The sequence below is a fragment of the Thalia democratica genome, unplaced genomic scaffold, assembly GCF_965202585.1.
Source record: "Thalia democratica unplaced genomic scaffold, ktThaDemo2.hap1.1 HAP1_SCAFFOLD_1173, whole genome shotgun sequence".
Lineage (NCBI taxonomy): Eukaryota > Metazoa > Chordata > Thaliacea > Salpida > Salpidae > Thalia > Thalia democratica.
Genome location: NW_028140076.1, coordinates 1 through 21,593, shown reverse-complemented (window position 1 = coordinate 21,593; position 21,593 = coordinate 1). Strand labels below are relative to the sequence as shown.

General features: G+C 26.2%; 1 protein-coding gene across 1 annotated transcript in view; it reads right to left on the bottom strand.

The window, feature by feature from the left end:
* LOC145847978 (uncharacterized) overlaps window positions 1–21,488 on the bottom strand; it is a gene marked incomplete at both ends in the record, with an annotated part of 35,358 nt that extends 13,870 nt beyond the window's left edge. Inside the window, 13 exons of the mRNA XM_082953777.1 lie at window positions 7,520–7,627; window positions 8,771–8,905; window positions 9,152–10,096; window positions 10,434–10,567; window positions 11,156–11,267; window positions 11,606–11,707; window positions 14,759–14,851; window positions 16,211–16,324; window positions 17,236–17,370; window positions 17,776–17,946; window positions 18,072–18,197; window positions 18,797–18,907; window positions 21,372–21,488. Of these exons, the coding sequence (XP_082809903.1) occupies window positions 7,520–7,627; window positions 8,771–8,905; window positions 9,152–10,096; window positions 10,434–10,567; window positions 11,156–11,267; window positions 11,606–11,707; window positions 14,759–14,851; window positions 16,211–16,324; window positions 17,236–17,370; window positions 17,776–17,946; window positions 18,072–18,197; window positions 18,797–18,907; window positions 21,372–21,488 (2,403 nt within the window). The remainder of the gene's footprint in view (window positions 1–7,519; window positions 7,628–8,770; window positions 8,906–9,151; window positions 10,097–10,433; window positions 10,568–11,155; window positions 11,268–11,605; window positions 11,708–14,758; window positions 14,852–16,210; window positions 16,325–17,235; window positions 17,371–17,775; window positions 17,947–18,071; window positions 18,198–18,796; window positions 18,908–21,371) is intronic.
* Between the last annotated feature and the right edge of the window lie 105 nt (window positions 21,489–21,593).

The following is a 21,593-nucleotide window of genomic DNA, read 5'->3' as shown; positions in this document are numbered from 1 at the left end:
TACTTTAGGTAAAAATAAATAAATACGCATATCTTCATGCTAAAAAATACAAGTCTGGGGCTTCTTTAAAAACAAACTAAAAGTTAATTAAAATAACTGGGTATTACTAGTATTTTTCATGCAAAATATTTTACTTGGAAAACAAATATTTTGTTTACTTAAAAATAAAGAGCAAAATCTCGACGATAACTTAGATGCATACAATAGAACACATTTCCAATAAATTAAAAGAAAACATATATACAAAAACACATCTTATTTTTATCACCTGTCAATTGTACATTTATAACAAACTGTAACTAAAACGAACTTTAAAACTAAAAAAGTTTTTATTAAAGAAATTTTGCAGCAGATATCGCTTAATTAACTAAATAGCTTAAATTTTGTTAAGCGTATCTACAATTTCAATTAAAGTATAAACTTTTAAATAAAGATAAGTTACACCAGTTTAATTAAGCAGAATAGACGAAGAGTAAACATATTTTTTATTTAATACTATGAATTATCACATGAAGCATCTTTAATAAAGTTTTTTTTCAGGTCATAACTTTTGTTATATAACCTTAAACTAACATCATTATGAATTTATATTTTGTGGAAACTTTTTTTTTGTATATCTAGTGTTTTTACAATAAGTTTTTTTGGTACTGAGTGTAATGATATTAACATCTCATTTTCGTATTTTAAAGCGGATGTTGTAAACTGTCTACGCAGATTTCGTGACGTGCTTCCAGTATAAAAAAACAAACATTTTTATTATTTCAAGGAGTTAATTTCATTCCGACGAGTATATATCGGCGTTTGTCTTTCAAATACGCGTTAAAGTTAGTTGTTTTACTTACTGAAAGACGTTTCATTAACTTGTTTCGAGAAAACGTCTACATCGCGGATTTGATGTTAGTATTTTATATAACTTTACGATTGTTAATACTTTTGATAGATTTTATTTGTGTCGTGTTTTAATAGTTTCTTTCTCCAGAACTAAGATTTATTATTTAAATTAAAGTAAAGTGCATTTATTCAAAGTGTGTTTTATTTATAACTTAGGAAATAGTTTTGTAACTTATACTGTTAGTGTATTATTTACTTCTCGTAAGTATAGCAGTCAGTAAGTTACTGGAGACCACGTAGTTAAGACATAAAACATAAAAACCATTAAAATAACCCATTTGGTTAAAGTGGAAACCACGCAGTGTCTTTTAAGAACCTTGAATTTTCTGGTTACAAATCTTTAAGCAGTCAACAGAATAAATGCACACAAACAACAATGACGATATCAATCTTAATAATTCTCATCAAGCAGAGATGATGAAAGATAATGCTGAATTTTATCCGTCAAACAGCATTCAACAACAATTTAGAAAATTAAGCGAAGTTAAGCAGCTAACAAATGAAGAAGAGTTAAGATTTTTGCAAATGCAAATAAAAAAACTAAATAATAGATTAAAGCAGTCTAGATCACCACATTACGAACGTGCGATGCTAGAAAAACGCGAACCTTTTTACAATGATTACGAAAAAAGTAATCAAAATAATTTAAACATTTTTAGCGACACATTTAAGGCGCAAAGACTAAGTAAAAAGTTTAAAAGGTTAGACTTTGTAAGAAACCCTCGTGATATTATTAGTTTTTTCGAGGAGGAAATGTTAAATGAAAATATTTCTAGTAATACAGAAAAGTATAAATTTTTAACTGGGTTTTGGCCGAGAGAAGAGTTGTCAGACTATTATAAAATGACAGAACGAGGTGAAAGAAATTACAGTTCTTTAAGAAACTTTTTTATTAATAGGGACAATCAGTTAGCTGAAGTTTTAGATAAAATTCCAATTTGGAATGAGTGTACAAACTTTAATAAAATATTTGCTACAGCCGTGAGTTGGGCCAAATGTCCAGAGCAGGACAGAATTAAGTTTTTTCTTGCATACTTAATGCCCTTTTCGATTAAAGATAAGATTAGGGATTATTTTGATGAAAGCTTAGAAGTTTTTAAAAGAAAAGGACTAGCCATATGGAATGCTTATAAAGAAAACGCATTAGTACCTAAGCAAGTTAATTACAATAGACTACAGCAGTATGAGCAAAGTCAGCATAGGTCTAAAATAAGTTACCATAAGCAAGTTCGACCTAATCATCAACAAAATGTTCATTTAAGAGATAATGGTTTTAATCATACTTACAATTATCGTCAACATAATCAAGATAGAGATAATTTTAAACCAAAAAAATCATACAATGGGAATAGTAGTAATGTTAACATAGCACAGTGTTTGTCATGTCATCAATACTTACCCACAAAAACATTTGATATAACTAAGGCGTCACAAACAGCCGAAGAAAAAGCTCAGGTAACCAAAAACACTATAGCAGTTGGAGTAACTGGTCAAGTAGTATGGTTTAATGTTCGCAAAGGTTACGGTTTTATTCATCGTGATGATCAGAACAGCGATACTTTTGTTCATTATACAGCTATCGTCAAAAACAACCCTAACAAATTCTTAAGGTCTCTTGCACAAGGAGAAAAAGTCCAGTTTGATATTGTTGTAGGTATGAATAACATGTCAGAAGCCGCAAACGTGACAGGTCCTAATGGTAAAACAGTTCAAGGGTCTAAGTATGCTGTAGATAAAAATTCAAACTACAATCAAAAACTTCAACAAAATATATTTAACGCAAACCATCATTCTCGTAACCTCCAACAGCAGAAAATAAAAGCTAGTAGAGCTTATAAGCAAGCTTTTGCTTTTACAGCAAAACAAGGTAAACTTAGCAAAGAAAAACATCAGAAACAACAGCAGAAAAGTATCAGTTACAATAAAAAATATGATAGCGAACCAAAACATAAAGTACAAACATTGCAGCTTAAAAGTTATAAACAAGATTCAGGCTACTACAATTCTTCAAAAACAAAATCAGAAACTAGTGTATCAAGCAACATATTAGCTAAAGAGAAAAACAATTTGGCAGTACTTAATTCCTTTGACAAAAAAGAAATTATAACACAGAACAAAAAAGAGTCAGAATTACTAATAGCAGGTCTAAAACTTTTAACATTTATCATAAAGCCTTTTGAAGATAAAATATAAATATTTTCACAAAATTAAGGAAACAGACTTTAATAAAGGTAGAAAGTTGTAACTTTTTATTAATATGAAAATCTATTTTAAATTTTTTCAAACTCAGGTAATATTTTTAAGAATTCAAACTGAAAGAAACTATTAAGTCTATTTTGTGTTCTTTTCTGATAAAATTTCTGAATTGTAAAATTTTATAGCTTTTTTACTTTTAATGATGTGTTATAAAGTTTTTTATATTTCATATTACAATTTAGTAATTGAACTATTTTTCAAAAGCTACGATATAACAATTATACAAATAAGCCTACTTTTTATATTAAGTTTAGTAACTACATTTTTCTCTAATTTTAAATTAAAATTAAATTACCAGATTTTTTTTTCTCGTAAAATAACCAAGTTCAAGTTTAAAGCTTTTAAATTCGACTCGTGATAAATTTTTCTTATAAATTTTGAATTTATAAGTACTTTCAACTCCCATTAAGTTTTGACTGTTAACGATCGTAAAAAGCACTCGCTAAATTTTTCTCTTTAAAATTTCTATAATGCTCAGAAATTGCTCGTGTTGCTTTTTGAGATATTTTATACTTGAATCCTATAAAAGTTTGTGCATGAAAATACTACTTATTGTTTTGTAAAATGTTTTAAAGAAAATGTTTTCTGTTTTGTTTATTAAAGTTTGCGAGTTGAATATTAAGAACATATGTTTTTCTAAGTTAAAAACAAAATTAAAGTTTTTCATGTTTTATAAACTATTAATTTTCTTTTAATGCATCTTTAAATGCTTGATTTTTGTTTTGTTTTGTATAAAATAATGGGTTTAAAAGTAAATACTGACAGTTTCGTTATTGTCGTTTGGCCTAATAACATAGTAGTTTTTACTAAACTTTCTTGAAAGAATATCTCAACTTTTTTTTTTTTGAGCCGCGTATTTTTTGGAATGAATTCTTTCAAATGAATACTACAATGATGGACAATGAAAAGATGAATCTTTTCTATGTCAACAAGTGAGTTCGATGAATTTTTGAATTTGGAATTTTGAGAAGAACAAGCGAATTAAAACAATTCGTTCCTGCTAAATAAACCACAGTAAAAGAAGCAGCCCGATGACAAGAAGTCCAAGGACAAGAAGCCGGAAGACAAGTAAGCCGGAGAGAATGATTAAAGACAACTAAATGACTATCATTTTTAATTTGTCCTTATGTTGTGTCTTATCTTATTTTTTGTAAATTATGTAATTTTTGAGATAATAAGTTATTCAGTTTCTTTTTCTTACTATTTTTTTAGACCCGGCCTTTTAACAATTATAAAAAAGTTTAAAGTTATGTAGGATTTTAAGGATTTAAATTATTTAAAACCAGGCTTAAAACGTTAAAATTGAAAATTTAAAAAGAAACAATGTAATGATATTAACATCTCATTTTCGTATTTTAAAGCGGATGTTGTAAACTGTCTACGCAGATTTCGTGACGTGCTTCCAGTATAAAAAAACAAACATTTTTATTATTTCAAGGAGTTAATTTCATTCCGACGAGTATATATCGGCGTTTGTCTTTCAAATACGCGTTAAAGTTAGTTGTTTTACTTACTGAAAGACGTTTCATTAACTTGTTTCGAGAAAACGTCTACATCGCGGATTTGATGTTAGTATTTTATATAACTTTACGATTGTTAATACTTTTGATAGATTTTATTTGTGTCGTGTTTTAATAGTTTCTTTCTCCAGAACCAAGATTTATTATTTAAATTAAAGTAAAGTGCATTTATTCAAAGTGTGTTTTATTTATAACTTAGGAAATAGTTTTGTAACTTATACTGTTAGTGTATTATTTACTTCTCGTAAGTATAGCAGTCAGTAAGTTACTGGAGACCACGTAGTTAAGACATAAAACATAAAAACCATTAAAATAACCCATTTGGTTAAATGAGTACTATAAAGCTTCTTGAATAAAATCTGGAACTGTGTCACTTTTTTAACATATAGTAACGTCAGTTTCAATAAAGTAAGTATTTTGAAAAATTGTAGCTTTAACAACAAAATGTAGAAATAGCTATAGTAAGTTCGAAAAAAATATTTATGAAAATTTATAATTAAATTGCTTCTTATAAGATGTCTGACAGAAAAATTTTACAATCTATAAGTCAATAATCTGTAATATATAGTTCTATGTAAAACTAATTAATAAATACCTTTAAAACTTTTTTATAAAAAAAAAACGGTTTTGAAATAATTTTAACGAAACGTGTTCTACGTTTTATATATCTTCAAAAAAAATTTCATTAAAATATTTTTTTTAATTAATTCATATACAATAAAAAAAAAAAGAAAAAAAAAGAGTATTTTAAAAGTTCAAAAACAGCCAAAAAGTTGAAACTGCATATATTTTCGGCTTTTTTATTATTTTTGTTTGAAGTACTTTCGATGTTTCTTCAGCAAACATAAATTAACTGCTTGGACAAAATATTTTCATGGAAAAAAAGTTTTAAATACAAAATATGGTAGCAATAAAAATAAATTTTAAGCAGGTTAAAAGTTTAAATTCTAATAAAAATCTTAATTATACTTTAGAATGAAAAAAAAAAACAACTATTGTTGGTGTGTGTTTTAATAACTACTTTTTAAGTATAAAACAAAACAAATTACCTTTAGTTGTAGAATTTTTGCTTTAACGTAAAAAATATTTTGCAGTGTATAGCTAAAAAGTTTTGGAAATTATTGAAGATCTTTTACAAAACTTCATTAAAAAATTACATGTTAATTAGTAATATCATTTTGTTTATATTTATTGTTGACTACAATTTATTTGTCAATTTATAAACAAAAACAACATCTCTATGACTTTTAGTGATGTTTATAGATGTTATAAAAACTATCAAAATAATTAATTTAAAAGTTTTTAATAAAGTTTTTACTAGGAAAATTTTCACAAACTAGCTAAATATTGAGGATGAGCAAAGACGAAAATTTGTAAATTTTTTGACATGTATTTAGTTATCTACAAATGCAAAATCAGGACAAAAAAACAGTTGACATTCTACGGTGATTTGAGGAACTAAAATATTATAGTATTATTACTGTAAACTGCATATAAAAACACTAAGGGAGTAATTTCATTCAATTGTTCTACAAAAACTTTGCTCAACTTGATCATAAAAAAAAACTTTAAAACAAATAAGTTAAAAACATAATGGTGTGAACTAAAAAACTATCATCAAAATTAATAGAAATATAGTAGAACATTAAACAGAAATTTTTGCTTAAAAATATTTCTAAACTTATAAAAAAACTTTCTTTGTTATTTAGCTTCAAAGCAATTATTTTTTAAAGCAAGCTAACAAAAAAAAATAAACACAAATTTCAATTATTAAAATAGACTACTAGTTATATACTCTTACAATAAAACCAAGTTTAATTTAAAAATTTGCTTTTTTAATAGTCATACTTTAATTGTTAGAACAAATCTAAAATTTAGAGGCTAAAAAAGTAATTGAAAATATAGATAATACAGTAAAACTTCTACGAAATTTTAGAAAAATAAATTAGTTGCACATAATATCTTAAACTTAAGTTTGAGAAGTTTATTTTAAAATATTCAAACTATTGTGATTTAAATGTTCAACTTCTTTTTTGGTATAAAAGTTATTTTTATAGGAAAAGTTAAACAAAAGCTTATGATTGATATACATACAAATTGTTCTGTATAAATGATATGATAAACGTTGACGTTTAATTAAAAATAAGCATTTTAGTAAACAATAGTATTATAAACGATGAATAACCAGTGTTTTGAAAAGCGTGCAAGAGCAAGCTACTATAAACGAGAAATTAAGTGAGTGGTGAGTAAACAAGACAAAAAAGCATACATTTAGTTTAACTTTACTAATATAGTATAATTTTCGGTTTTTTAAAATAATAATTGAATTTAAATTGACTTAAATATAAGGTGTTAGAAGCTTATATAGTAGTGTAAGTAGTCTAGCCTGTTCATTGTTCGTTATCAAGACACTATATTTGGTAAAATTGTTTTACATGTTTTTTGTTCAATACTTTTCGGCTTCTTTTACTTTACACTTTTTAATCTTTTAAAGTTATGTTTAAGAACTTTGTTAGATACAAGCTCAAATGTTCAATAGTTAAACCTTACTATGGCTAAATGTTTAATTAGTTTGATTGTCATAAACCCTTATTTTAAATAATAAAAAAGTCTTTAATGACTCAATTTTTCCTTTAACTAATGTATACACAAAATATGACTTCCAACAGATTAATTGCAATACTTACATTAATCGTTAATAAAAAAACATTAGTCATGCATACAGAAATTAATAACGCAAGTTATACAGTTTTCATCAAGACCAGTTTATAAACATGCCGTCTGAGAAACAAAAATATTATTACAGTTCATCAGTCTTGTTAATTTTACATTCAGGTAGCATTTCTACACACCTTTATCAACTCCATAATGGTTTGAACAAAATTTCCGTTCTGATTATTAAGAAAGTCATCACCACTATTGAATAAAAACAACCCGTTTTCATTTATTACATCTTCCAACTAAATATGAAAATTTTGTGACTATAAAAACAAAGTTTCCACATAAACTAATTTTGTAATAAGACTTTAAAACTCTTTTAGTCTTTTTAGTAAGCTTCAAGTTTTTTATTTAGATGAATACTGAAACTTTTGCTTGAAAACAAACAAAACTAATAAATAAACAATGTCGATTTAACTATACCGTAGGTTTATATCATGATATATGTTTATTTCTTATATAATTTATAACTTATTCAGAGTAAATTTTTATATAACAAAAGTAAAAGCTAGTATAAAAGATCAGACTTCGAAAATACCGTGAGTGGCTTCATAAACAAAAGCTTGCAAACCCTCAACATATGAAGCAAGTTTTATTTATATTTGTTTTGTTTACAGTCTTTTACAAAGCAAATAAATTTAAAATTGCTTTTTAAAAAGCTATCTATTAAATATTTCTTATAGCGAACGCAGTATTTTAGTTAAATTCCTCCATGATGGTTAACCTAAGTGTTCTGTTGAAGTATTAAACAAGTATTGACAAATTTTTATTAAACCTAATAACTTACCATTTACTTTTAAGTTGATGATTTTTAATACGGTTGAAGTTTACATAATAGTAAAGTTATTTTTAATAAAAAAAGGCAGTTTTTTTAAAAACTTTTATTTTATATCTAAACATAAATCAATTTTATCACTTGTAACTTTCGTAAGTACTAATTGGTCTTGCCTTAGAACATTTACTAACTGAAAAAACTAATTCTTCCGAGATTTTTTATTACAATAAATTTCAAATAATCTAGTAAGACTATTTTACAGGGTACCAGACAAAAAAAAAATCTTTTCACGACAAAAAGTTCTTACCTAAAACTTTATGAGTTAGGTAAATAAAAAAAAATAGGTAAAATTATTTTATCAAATTGTACGGACAACTTCATGTAGTTCTACAAAAGCTAAACAGTGAAATTAATTATTTTAAATACTGCATTGAAACTTAAGTATCATTTTATTATTTATAAATGTACTTTAAAATTACTACTAAGCTCTAAACTGATAAACCAATTAATATTTATAGAGCAATGATATTTCAAATCTAACAAAATAAGTTGTTATTTAATTTCGAAAATAGCTTTTTAAGTTTATTAAAATTAAAGAACTTGCATTAACCTGTTCAAACTGGTTCTGAATCTCATCAGCTCTTTTTAATTTTTCCTTCACATTTTCCTGACAATCGCTGAAGAAACCGCCTTCTTTCGAAAAACTCGCCAGCTTATCCCGCAATCTTACGTTTTCATTCTCAATCTTTGCAAACAAAAATCAGCTTTTATTCTCAGTTAGTTGATTAAAAAAGTTAAATAAAATATGTACTTGTAAACTAAAATTTTTACAAGACAAAGTCTTCATAAAATTTTCAATCAAACGGACACCATTACACACTGACGAGTCAACTTTTGTGATAAACTTATGACAAACAAGAACCTACATTTTTTAACAAAATAAATAGAGTATTGTGTGTAAATAAATATATCGAGTAGAAAAACAAAATACCATTGAGTGAGCTTGCACTTTTTGCTGGACTTTGCTCTGGAGGCTGGCAATCTCAGCAGTGCTCACCGCCAGATGAGACTTTAGCTCGTTGACGATCTTATCGCTTTTCCCGCGCTTTTTACGAGCTTCTCGCAATTTTTCATCGGCTGCCCGCAAATTTTCAGCGAGCTTTTCAATTTCCACTTTGTCCTTCTTGTTCAAATCTTGCAGTTTTTTGTTTTCTTCAGACGCTTCTTTCAGTTCGCTTTCCGCTTTCATACTAAGTTCTTTGTATTTTTCCATCTGATGCTTGATATCTTCCTTTTCGCTTTGTATCTTGGCACGGACGCATTCGAGCTCATCGCACGCTCCGTTGATTTTCACCTCGGCCTCCTTCCTGCAAATTTCCAGCTCTTCCTCGTGCTTGGCCACCGCTTCGTTCAACTTCCACGCTGATTCGTCGCAGCTGGCTTCGGAAGCCGCCAACTTCGCCTTTGCGTCGTCGCAATCCCGCACCGCTTTCTCCACCTTTTCTTTAAGCTCCTCGTGCTTCGCCGTTCGCTCTCTGACCTCCGCGCTTTTCTCTTCCATCTTTCGATTGAGTGACGTCACTAAATCTTGTTTTTGCTCGACGAATGACGTCATCAGTTCCGAGCTGACGTCGAGCTGGTGACGCAAAGTTTCGACGAGCTCGAGCGCGCTCTCGTCGCGGTCGGGAGAAAATATAGGGAACTTGTGATGCGGCGCTTTCGATTGGTTGTCGCCCACTTCGTTTCCCTCTTCTGGTTGGCTGAAGTTCTTGTTGAAGACCTGCTGGGAGGCGAGTAGGGCGCGAACGACGTTTTTTACTTGCGCCGTTTCCCGCCGGCTGCCATCCAAATCAATCTGCGTTGCTTTGTAGGAAGTTTGCAGTTTTTCGTTGGCTTCCTCGCTTTTCCTCAGCTCTTCGGTCTGGCATTCGAGCACCTAATCATTTAAACTCTATTTTAATCAAAGTTATTTTTTAAAAATCAAAACTTATTTACTTTCTTTTGGTATTAAAGTAAGAAAAATATCCATTTGAGTAAACTGATATTGAATATAAAATTAATACTTTACAGCAGGGTTTCCCAAAGTCACTTTCATAATCACCTCTTTAGGTAAAAAAGTCGCTCCTTAACTAGTTAATTACATTTTTACTTTTCAGTACTACTCGTAGTACCCTGATAGCCAAAATATCCCCCAGGGATTGATATTAAATAAATACGTCTTTGAGAAACCCTGCTATCCAGCTTTAAACTATTTTTTTGTGAAAATTACAAACTTTGGTTTGATGATTTAGTTGATCGAGGATGGTTTGTAGCCTCACTTTAAATTTTTGTTCATCCGACACGAATAAGGAGGTTGTTTGTGAAGACACATCTGAAACCGGTGGACTGTTTGGGACTTCAATCGAATCTTTTATAAATTATAAACTTATAAAGCTGTTATCAGGATTATTTAAAGTTAACATTAGTCTATTTATTTTAAGTTGAACAGTATGATAAAACCTTACAACTAAGATAGACTTATAAACAGTGTTTAAGTTTCTTATAAAATATAGTATGCTAAATTATCAATGTGATTTGATACTAAGCTTAATTTAAGCTGTACAAAACATATATTATCTGTATTTTTTACTTTCAAACATAAATAAGACTAAGTTTATTCAATACTATACTGTTCAAGTTAAAAATATAAAAAGATAAATATATGTTTATCAAATAACAAAAAAAATAAAAATTATATTTTATTTAAATCTGTTATAGTTTTTTTTCTATTACAGTTCTTTAGTTATAATTAAACTCTTATTGAGTATCATTATATAAATTGTTTAAGAGTTTATTTACAACTGAAGAACTCTAATAGAGCGAAACATTGCTTTGAAAGAGATTCTTTGAAACAAATTGTTTGTATTTATTTCCTTGAATCCAAGTTGAAATCTCTAACTGTTACACTTAAATACAAAAGTACACAGTGCATATTTTAATAAGAAATTGAAATTACTATTATGTTTATTTTCATCAAGTTTCAGCCGAGCACTCTCAACTTCCAGCTTCAAACTTTCTACTTGACTCCATGCATATTGGTTCTTGGTTGATAGAATTTCTATTTCTTCCTTTAAATTGTATTACTTATTTTTAAAACTTTAATCGAACTATATTTGTGTAAATAAACTTGTATATATTTGTACTTCTATTTCGATGGGCTTGAAGTAGAAAAACAAGACTTAAGCTTATGTCAAATATTAGCTAGAAGCCAATTTATAAATGTTTCACAAATAAGTTTAATAAAATATATTAAAATAATATTTAACTAACACATAATTTTAAGACAATATAAAATATACTTAATAAGAGTCTCAAAATATAAAAAATACATTAAACTATGAATTACACAACCTTTTCACCACTTCTAAAAATATTCTGAGACAAAAAACTTAATAATTAAACTAACCGTAAGCGCTGCATTTTCTGCAACTTGAAGATCTTTCTCAACTTGAAGCTGGTCGATCTCTCTCTTCGATCTCACTAAATAGCTCGTATCTTCACTGTTGTCCTGATTAAACATTTTTTATAAACATTTTCTTTTTATAACAAAAAAAGCACTAGACTGCACCGTACGTCCACCAAAAAAATTCTGCGATCTGGCCCTTATTAAGACCTGTCAGACAGACAAAGTCCCGAACTTTGCGTGATTTGTTTTTGATGGTCGTACAGTAAAGTCCAGTGCTCATTGTATGAAGGACAAAACATTTTAGCTTTGCTAAACATAGCTGGAGATTGCTACCAATCCAACAAAAAAAAATTATTTCAGTTTCTACACATAAGAAAACAAGCCTAACTAACTTATTCTATTGTCAGAAGGGTTTTTGCTGAATTCAAATACCATTTGCTGCATAAAATAACTATATTTTTGTGTTTTAAACAATTTCTATAATTTAAGCTTTTCGAACTGTATCTTTAATGAATAACAACTTGGTAATCAACTATTCTTCAAAAGTGTTATATACAATATAACTTTTGATAAAAATTTGAAGATAGATTTCTAGAAACTTTAAGTATATAAATTTAACAAAGTGAAAAATATAGTTATTTTAAGTTGCAAATGGTCTTTGATTAACTTATAGTTTATTGAAAAGTTTATTGAAAAAGTCAAAAAATTATTAAAAAGACTTCTTATTTGTAAAAAAAAATTATTGTATATGTCAAGCGTAATATAATTATGTTTAATAAAACTCGCGCTTGTTATAATATCTAATAGGTTATATTGTTAAAACTTTTACATATAACACAAACATGCATACTTCAGGGTTGTCAAAAGTTATTATTCTTAATTTCTCAAAATTTTATAAATTTCTTTCAGGTTTTTTAAATTCAACTTTTTTTAGTTATTTTTAGTATGAAATAAAGTTAAAGGTTTCAATCTATCCTAAATAGTATAACAATATTGAAAAGATACTGTAATGCTACATTAAATGTGTTTTATAAAAAATAAAATTCTAAATGATACAAAAAAACTTGTTACAATAGATTTTTTGTACCTACTCGAAATTTCATCATTTTACATACAAAAATTGTGTCCAGGTTTTTTGGCAAATCTAAAATTAGAGTTCTATTTAAGATTCTAAAGTAGTAGTTCTACTACTTTACTAAAGTAGTAAGTTCTAACTAAAGAGTAGTTCTATTTAAGTTTTTCTTGACTTCTTATTTTAAAGTTCATCAAATTATAATTAGATTATAGTCGCAATAAAATTTAGATGCTGATCAAATTATTTTTTGTTTTCCTAACATAAGTTTTTAAACAAGCTACTATGAAAAAGCAAACAAACTAGCTTAAACTACTTGGAAACAAACAATAATTAACAATTATAGTTGAAACAAACAAAATTATGAATGATAAGGAGTTTTTTAAAATTTATAGAAATTAAATATTTTTTAATTCATTTTTAAAGTATTTATTTATGTTTTAAACTAAACAAAATTATATATACTTATATTTAGGTTTCTAAAGTGTTAATTTTTAGTTTCAGTGCTTAAAATATTTATACATTAAATTTTAAAATAGTTAAACTGTTTGTAAACTTTCTTCTCAATATTTCAGTTTTTCTGGTATAATTTGCAGCTTTAAATTTTCAATTAACAAACAATTTTTATATTTGAGATATTTTCAAAGTATTGTCGTGAAGTATTGGTATATAAAAATGAATAACTTTTAATTCAAACTAATGCAAAAAAAAATTATGATAAAAATAGCCTATTATACTGTTGGGCTCAACAAGGAACGTGTTGTTCTATAGAAAAAGTAAAAAGGAGAATGCAAAGAAAACTTGATCGAAGAAAACCAGTTTATCAAGAAAAAATATTTTAAACATTATTCTATTTAAGCTTTGTAACCTTTAGCTGCATAAAACCGAAGTATATAAGGTTATTGTTGTTTATTCAAATTTATCAGTATTTTAAAACAAATTATAATTTATTTCCATTTCATATGGAAAGTTAAAGTTTATCGTTCTGAAATTAACAGAATCATATAATTTTTTACAAAACTTTTGGTAAAGCAATGCATGCAATTTTACAAAGATGTTATTTTTTTTAGAAGTACAAGTTTGTGTAGCTGTTTAATACTATAATAATTATAATAATAAATAGTAGTAAAAATTCCGTTCAAAAATCTTTAGAAAAATAATATCTAGTTATTGAAACTAAATTGCAAACTGTTGTTTAAAATAAAATGTTATTATTTTTTACTAAACATAAATTACCATTTTTTAAGAGAAACGTCATTTGATAATTTGCGTTTAAATTTATGTACTCATAAACTGATTTGTAAAACTATAAGATAAAATATTAAAAAATAGTTTGAAAAATTGTTAGGTTAAACCATATTTAAATAAAAGAGAGTTAGTAAAATACAAAAAGATAGATAGAAACTAAAATGATTGAATTAAATAACTTTTTATAAAAACATATTGAATTAATTAAAATATTTTAAGAATTAATACTTCATAACAAGTAAATTAAAAAATATATTGTTTGTATAAAAAAGCTAAAGCTGTGAGAGTACAATGAGTATGTTTCTTTATCTGTTAAACTTCGGTGGTTTTTAACTATTTATTATTATTTATTAATCTTAAAACTTAAGAAATTATAAGCAAAAGTAAAAAAAAAAGTTTTTGCTGTTAAAGAGATTACGACAATTAAAAAGAAAAAAAATTAAACATTGAAAAAAGGAGAACAGTGATATTACAACAGTTAAAATTTAGTTTTGAAGTAACCATCAAAACTAATTTTTTGAAATAGATAAATTCAATTTAATAACGATTGACTTGTGCACAGCAATCGATAGACGACAAGCATCAATTATTCAAACGGAAAACTTTATACCTTTCCGTTTGAAGCATCTGACGTTGGAAAGCAAAATAAACAATTAAACTCGTATCTTTCGACCATAAGATAAATTTGAGAACTTTTATTTGTGATTGCCGGAAAATTGGTATGATTCGATAAATTTTGAGTTGTCAATAAAAATGAATTATTCAAGCATTTGCAAAATATATAACGTAACAGTTTTATGATAATTACATAATATGAAAATGAGTTCACTAACATTGTCATCTTTCTTTAGAGTCTCACTGTGAGTGGGAAGAGTTAAATTTTCTCTCAAACTTTCTTGAAGTATTCTTATGGTGCTTTGCATTCCCTGCAAATTGTTATAAAAGTTGTAAAAGTGTAAAATTATTTGTTTTTAACTTCAAAGTATTTATTAGTAACAAGACGTAAATATGCATATGTGCATTTTGCGTTGTAACTAAGTAAAAAAATGCTTAATTACAATTTAAGAGAAACATTTATTCTAACTAAGAATTATCAAGTACATGAGATCAACAAGAGTAAATTACTTTTAAAAATGAAATAATTTTTTCCAACTAAGTGTAAATTTACATATGACCTTAAAAACATAACCTTTTAAAGTTTTCAGATTTTCTTAAAAATCTTTAAGCTTAATAAAATAAATTATAAAAGCTAAAAAATTGGTAAGTATGTAATCTTAATCTTATGTTTTTAAAAGACCAATATTACATGTTCAACTATTTTATATGTTTACATACATAAATTCTTTTTGTGAAACACTAAATTAATAATAGTTTATAAGTGTTACAAAAGTGTAGGAAATTTTTTATTAAGTAGTTCGTAAATGGACACTTAAATATCTTTAGAAAAATAGTTTAGACTAATTTCTAAGTACCTAAAAATAATACATTTTTGCCATAAATTTCCATAAAAAACTAAATAAAAAACTGATAAAATGGTCAGAAAATAAAGAATTTCTCCTAGATCCTTTGGAAAACTTAAAGAGTTCAAAAATGATTTATTTTGGTTCTACCAATATATTTATCGTTTCTAGCTAAATTTATTAAACCAGGGTTGCCACAGATCGAGCTGAAAAAAATTTCCTCAACCAAATTCTTAATAAAAACCAATTAAAAAATACATGACCAAAGACTTGAAAGATTTTAATTTATTCCAAAAATTCAAGTAGACCCTTAAAAATTATTAATTGCAAAAGAAAATTTTTTAAGAAAACAATTTTAGTAAATACAGTTTTTAGTGATGATAAACTTTATTATTACGATATGTTCATATCAAATTTTCTGACTATTCCTGCCTTTTTTTCCAAAACCCCTTATTTTTTACTGACTTTTGTCTTTTTTTGTTTTTCCTGACTTTTACTGATTTAACCTTATACTGATTAATTTCATATATTTCTAAAAACAATTTTGTTTAAAAAGTTGAAAATAACACATGGAAAAAACACTAAGATACAACTAAGTATGGCAACACAAAGACTACAAGTCATATAAACTTTGTGTAAATAGATTTTATAGACGATTTTAAACACTATATTTCAATACTAAAGTTAGAAAACAAAGATTTTTCCCAAGAAGTAAGAGTAGTTTTTATCAAACAATTTTTTAATTAAAAATATTTTAAATAAAGGCAATCTAACCCGTTTAAAAGAATAACAGTTAATTAATAAAACCACAAGTGCAACTCAAACCTGAACTTCGTCATTTCTATCTGTTAGTTCTGATTGCAAGAGCAAAACAACTTTCTCCTTTCCGCTCAAAACTTCGTCCTGTTCATGCAGTTTTCTCTTCAGCGACTTTATCAGCTGTTGAATATTAAAAAATGAATCTTATGGGTTTAATTTAACTTTCAAGAAAGCAATTTTTCACAAATTAAAAAGTAAATAAATTTTGCTACCCTTAAAACAAGAAAGTACATACAAGTTGACTTTTCAAAAAATGTCAAGGTCATAAGAAGGTCCAAATTTATTTTTAAAATTATCACTGACTAATATTTGGTATAAACTAAATATATACTATTAAAAATTTTCAAAACTATTATTAGTTTTTGATACATAGTCAGTTTTGTAAAAAAAAACTGGAACAGTAATATGAATAAAAAATTTCATAAAGTGGTTCATTAGGCTTCTGAGGGCCATTTTAGCAGTCAGGGAGCAATAAGGTGCAAATGGGGCTGTGATAAGTAAAAGGCCATAAGGCGGTAGTTAGGTACAATTCACGATAAATACAAAACTCACACTAAATTTTCCAGGGTTTGTTATCAGTGAGGGTGTCAACTTACTATTCTAAATATTCTAAAAAAAGGGCGTTTATGAAAATAAGTTTAAGAAACTCTGTAATAGACTAAAACTAAACCTAAGTGAATCTTTAAGAAATATTCGCATGGTTACAAAAATCTCAATGCATTAGTTTTTAAATAAAAACATTTATGTCAAAATTAAAAAAAAAATATCTATTTTTCTTTAAAAAGGGAAAACATTACTTAGAATTAACTAATTTTTAACATATAAATAACTTTTGTTATTTTATAAAGGGTGGACCGGAAAGTTTTAAAAATTAGGTTTAAAGGCGAAAAAAAAGACATACAAAACGTATGTCTGCAAAATAATACATGTTTTAAAACACGGCCTTTAAAAAAAATTAACAACTAAATAAACTTTGCTGAAAAAAAATATTGTAAAACACAAAATTCTTCAATTATCAAACAAACAAAAACCTGTTCATTTAGAACTGCACTGTCTTGCAAGTCTTCCCAATTCGTATCTTTCTCTCTTTTGATTTGTAAAATTTGCTCTTCCTTCAAAGCAACAGTTTCTTCTTTGTCTCGTAATTTGCTTTCAAGTCTTTCAACCTAAAAATAATTAACTTTTAATTTATATAAAATTCAGGCAAAGCGTTTCAGAATTCAGCTAAAAACTTGAGTAAAAGCAAAGTATATTGTGAAATTAATTTATTTTTTTCCTAAAACAAATATAATATTTAAAAAATCAACAGAATCAGCTACAACTATAAATTAAACTTATAAGACAAAAAATATAATATTAAAAAAATACAACATTTAATTATAACATTTTTATTGTACTTTTTTAACTAAAAACTTTATCATTCAAATTCATTGTACAGAAAAACTATCAAATTTGTTTTAGTTTCATTTGATCGTCATAAAACTTTAAGAAAAAACACGTGCCTCCAGAGTTAAGAAGTTAGTTTTTGCGAAACTTGTGAAAGCCGTAAAACCAATAAAAACCGAACTTACTTGTCTGTTGAGGTCTTCTACCAGTGAGCTGGTTGCCGACTCTCCTTCGAAATCCTCCATCACGCACCTGATCCTTTCCTCCTGATCAGTCAGCCTCTTTTCCAGGTGCCCAATCAGGTTCTGCTGGTTCTGTTCAGCCTCGATCAGGTGCTCTCGCTCTTCCTTGTATTTCTGAAAAATTGTTTTTTTAAATTACAATAAAGTTCAATAAAATAAATATTACTTTAAGATGTTTAGCTCACAAAAAAAAAATTGCTGAAGAAATTTTCTAACAATAATAAAAAGCAGCAAGTTACTTGTAACTCTTTAGAGACATTTTGAAAGCTGCTGTTTGAGTCGTCAACGGCCGACATCAAGTCTGCAATTTGCTGATCTTTTGAAATGATTGCCGAGTACAAGTCTTTTACCACAGAGGAGTTTTCCTGACAAAATTTTAATAGTTCTTATTTTAGCACGCACTGTTTGAACAGCATTATAATTTAAACTATTTTTTGTTTTGAACAATAAGGCCAAAAACATTTTCATAAATAACTCAGTTTCAAAAAAAAAAAACTACATGCAGAATAAGTTCCACAGTTATAAAAATTAGAGTCATATGTGATTTTATTTAATTTTTGCTAGTTATATAATGGCTTTCTTTAAAGCAATTACCTAAAGAAAGTTCTTTTATAATTGGTAGATGTTAAGTTTAACAATAGGTTTAAAAAGATTACAAACTTACTCAGAAAATGTTTTCCTGTCTATAATAATTTAGAAAAACAAAAAATTAGTAAGTAACATAAGTAACATGCTAAGTTTGGAAAATAAAATATATTTAGAATTCATAAAGTAAAAATAAGTTTACATCTAACTTTATACCAATTTGCACAAATAGGTTAATCCTAAAAATTCTAAAGTAAATTAACTAGTGGTTTACTTACAGTAAAGAACTTAAAATTTACTTATTTTAAAAGTAGGATAGTATTAAAAAACTATATCGAAAAAAAAATTGTCACCAAAGGTAAATTAACAACAAACTAACTGCCAGAGATGCAATGTCAATTCCTTGATTATTAGATACTTGATGGACATGCTGGTTTAAATCATTATAGCGCTGACTAAATTCTTCTTTGAGAAGCTCAAACTTTCTTTCCTGTATGTAGAATATTTTTTTTAGTTAAATTTTTTTAAATAATGAAATCAAAGTGTTTAAAAACACATATAATTTTATTCCCACAATATATTATATGATTACCCATAGAGTTTTATTTTACTTTTTGATATCTAGTATAAAAATAATGATTTTTTTTTTGCTTTGCTTACATTTTAAGACCAATTTAATGGTCTTAAAACTTTTGTTGCTTTTACCTGTTTTACATCTTCACAAATCTCACTTTACTAATCTTAATGATCTTTTAGTGTCCTTTGTTATTTAGAGTAACAAGTTAAACTAAACAAAATAATGAAAAGAATAATGCTACACTTTCATAAATAATAAAATTATATACAACTTTGAAAAATTTATCATATTGCTTGTAACACTAACTTTTAATCAAATTAGCTTTAATAAAACATTAAAAAACTAGTGATCCACAAATCAAAAAACTAGGATCCATATTTATTTTTTCAAATAAAATCAAAAAAAAAGTTTGTGGATCTAGTCAGGGTTGCCAAAAACTTTTGAATTTTTTTTCAGGTATTCTGAACACCTTTAAAGTTTTTCAAAAATCATGTTTTTTGGTTAACTTTTAGTAAAAAATAACATTTAAGGCAAAAAAAACTGTCTCAATTAGTATAAAAACATTTAAAAGATAATGTAAAGCTATTTCAAATATTTTCTAAAAAAAAGAACAACAAATTTTTTTGTTATCTTTTGATAGATTTTGTGTATCTTATAGAAATTATCGTAATCATAAATCGTAAAAATTCCAGGTTTTTTAGTGATTTTTGTTTGAAATTTATCAAATTCCAGGTTTTTCCAGTTTTTTTGCTTAAATTGACAAGTTCTACAATTTTCCCTCCAAACTCCAGGTTTTATGGCAACCCTTGTCTAGTGAATTTTTATTATATAAAAAAATTACTAAACTTAATTCTATCAATTAAGCTTTTTTATTTACAAAAACAAACCTTTTAGGAGTTTAAAATACTATTGTTTTAAAATGACTCACAGTGCTTATTCACTTATCCGGACACGTTGGGCAAGATTTTCTGTAAACGTGTCCGGATAACTAAAAATCCGAATAACAACAAATATCAATACTTTCATGTAATAATATAACTGCTGCATATTATGCAATGCATAATAAAAGTGTTATAGTAAAAACAAATACACAGTAACTGTGAATAATATATAATAAAATGATAAATAATAAAAGAAATTTTTTAGGTTAATTTGTTTATTTTTTTAAGGTAGAAAAACATCAGACTTTCTAACCCTCTGCAACGATATACGTTTTTTGAGAGTCAAGCAAGTAAAATTCATCATTTGTAATATAATAACTTTTGTAGTATAATAGAATTAATAACTTTAGTAATACTGTTTGAATTTAAATCAAAAATAAAATAACTGTTATACATTCATTTTCTAAAAAAACACAGAATTTAATTACCTATAAAAAGAACTTTGAAAGTTTAAATAAAACACTAAAATTTATGTTTCAAATAACATTGTTTTTAAAATTTCTTAACTAAATTACTTTACATGCAAAGGTTTTGAATACTAAACTAGTTTTGAACAAAAATAGAATGTAATCTTTACAGTATTATTACGTCATAATGTTAAACAAAATTGTAGAATTTATAAAATCACTTAAATTTATTTTATAGCATTAAAGCTTAACTATTTGAATCATACAAAAATGTAAGTGTTTGATATTGAAATTTTTTTGAACTTTCTTGCGACCGAAACTGTCCAAATAAGTGAGCGTCCGAATAAGTGAATAAGCACTGTACTTGAAAGTAAATAATCGAAAAAAAAAAAAAAATTCATGCTTAGACTTCAGAAACCTAAAATTTGCTGAAAAGACCAGATCTGGTACATCACTTCAAACACTGAACTTTTAATGTCTTTCACTTAAAAATAACTTCATAGTTGAAAAAAGAATAATATTAAACCTATTACATAAACTTTTAGTATTATCAATAACATCTTTAAAACTATGCTTAAACCCTAAAGCAAATTAAAAAGTGGCTTAATTTGATGCATTAAACTAAGTAAATATTGTGGGAAATAAATTTGTGATAAATATGGCTATTATAAACACACATAAAAAAAAATTAACGGTGAACAAAAGTATCATTGAAAAAATTTACAGCTTTAGGAATTGAAAGCTTTTTCATACAGTTTTAAATGTTACTTGAAAAGTTGATTACTTCAAAACAAATATTTTAAGTTAAAAATTTTTACAAAACATAAAAATAAAAGAAAATGATGATTTTACTGACCTGTTGGCATGGCACTATTAAGCAAAAATACAATTTCAAACTTAAATAACCTTTATTTTTCGTACAGTTTTTAAACTTTAGAAACATGTTTTAAAGCTAGGACTAATTGAAGTAAAATTTATTGACACCAAGTCATTACTACAATAAATTTATACCATTAAAAGTAAACTAACTTGATCTTTTAATGCAAGTCTTTTCTTTTCAAGAGTTTTCTCCTTTTCTTCAATATTCTTTTGTTGAAATAACAGTTTATTTTTAGAATTTTGTAAATCAGCAGTTTTTCTTGACTCCTAAAAACGTTCAAAACTTAAGTTAAAATCATTTATAACTGATGGTTAACAATTTAAAATTAATTTTGTCTTAAAACTAGCAAGATATTGTTTTTCTTAAACAAA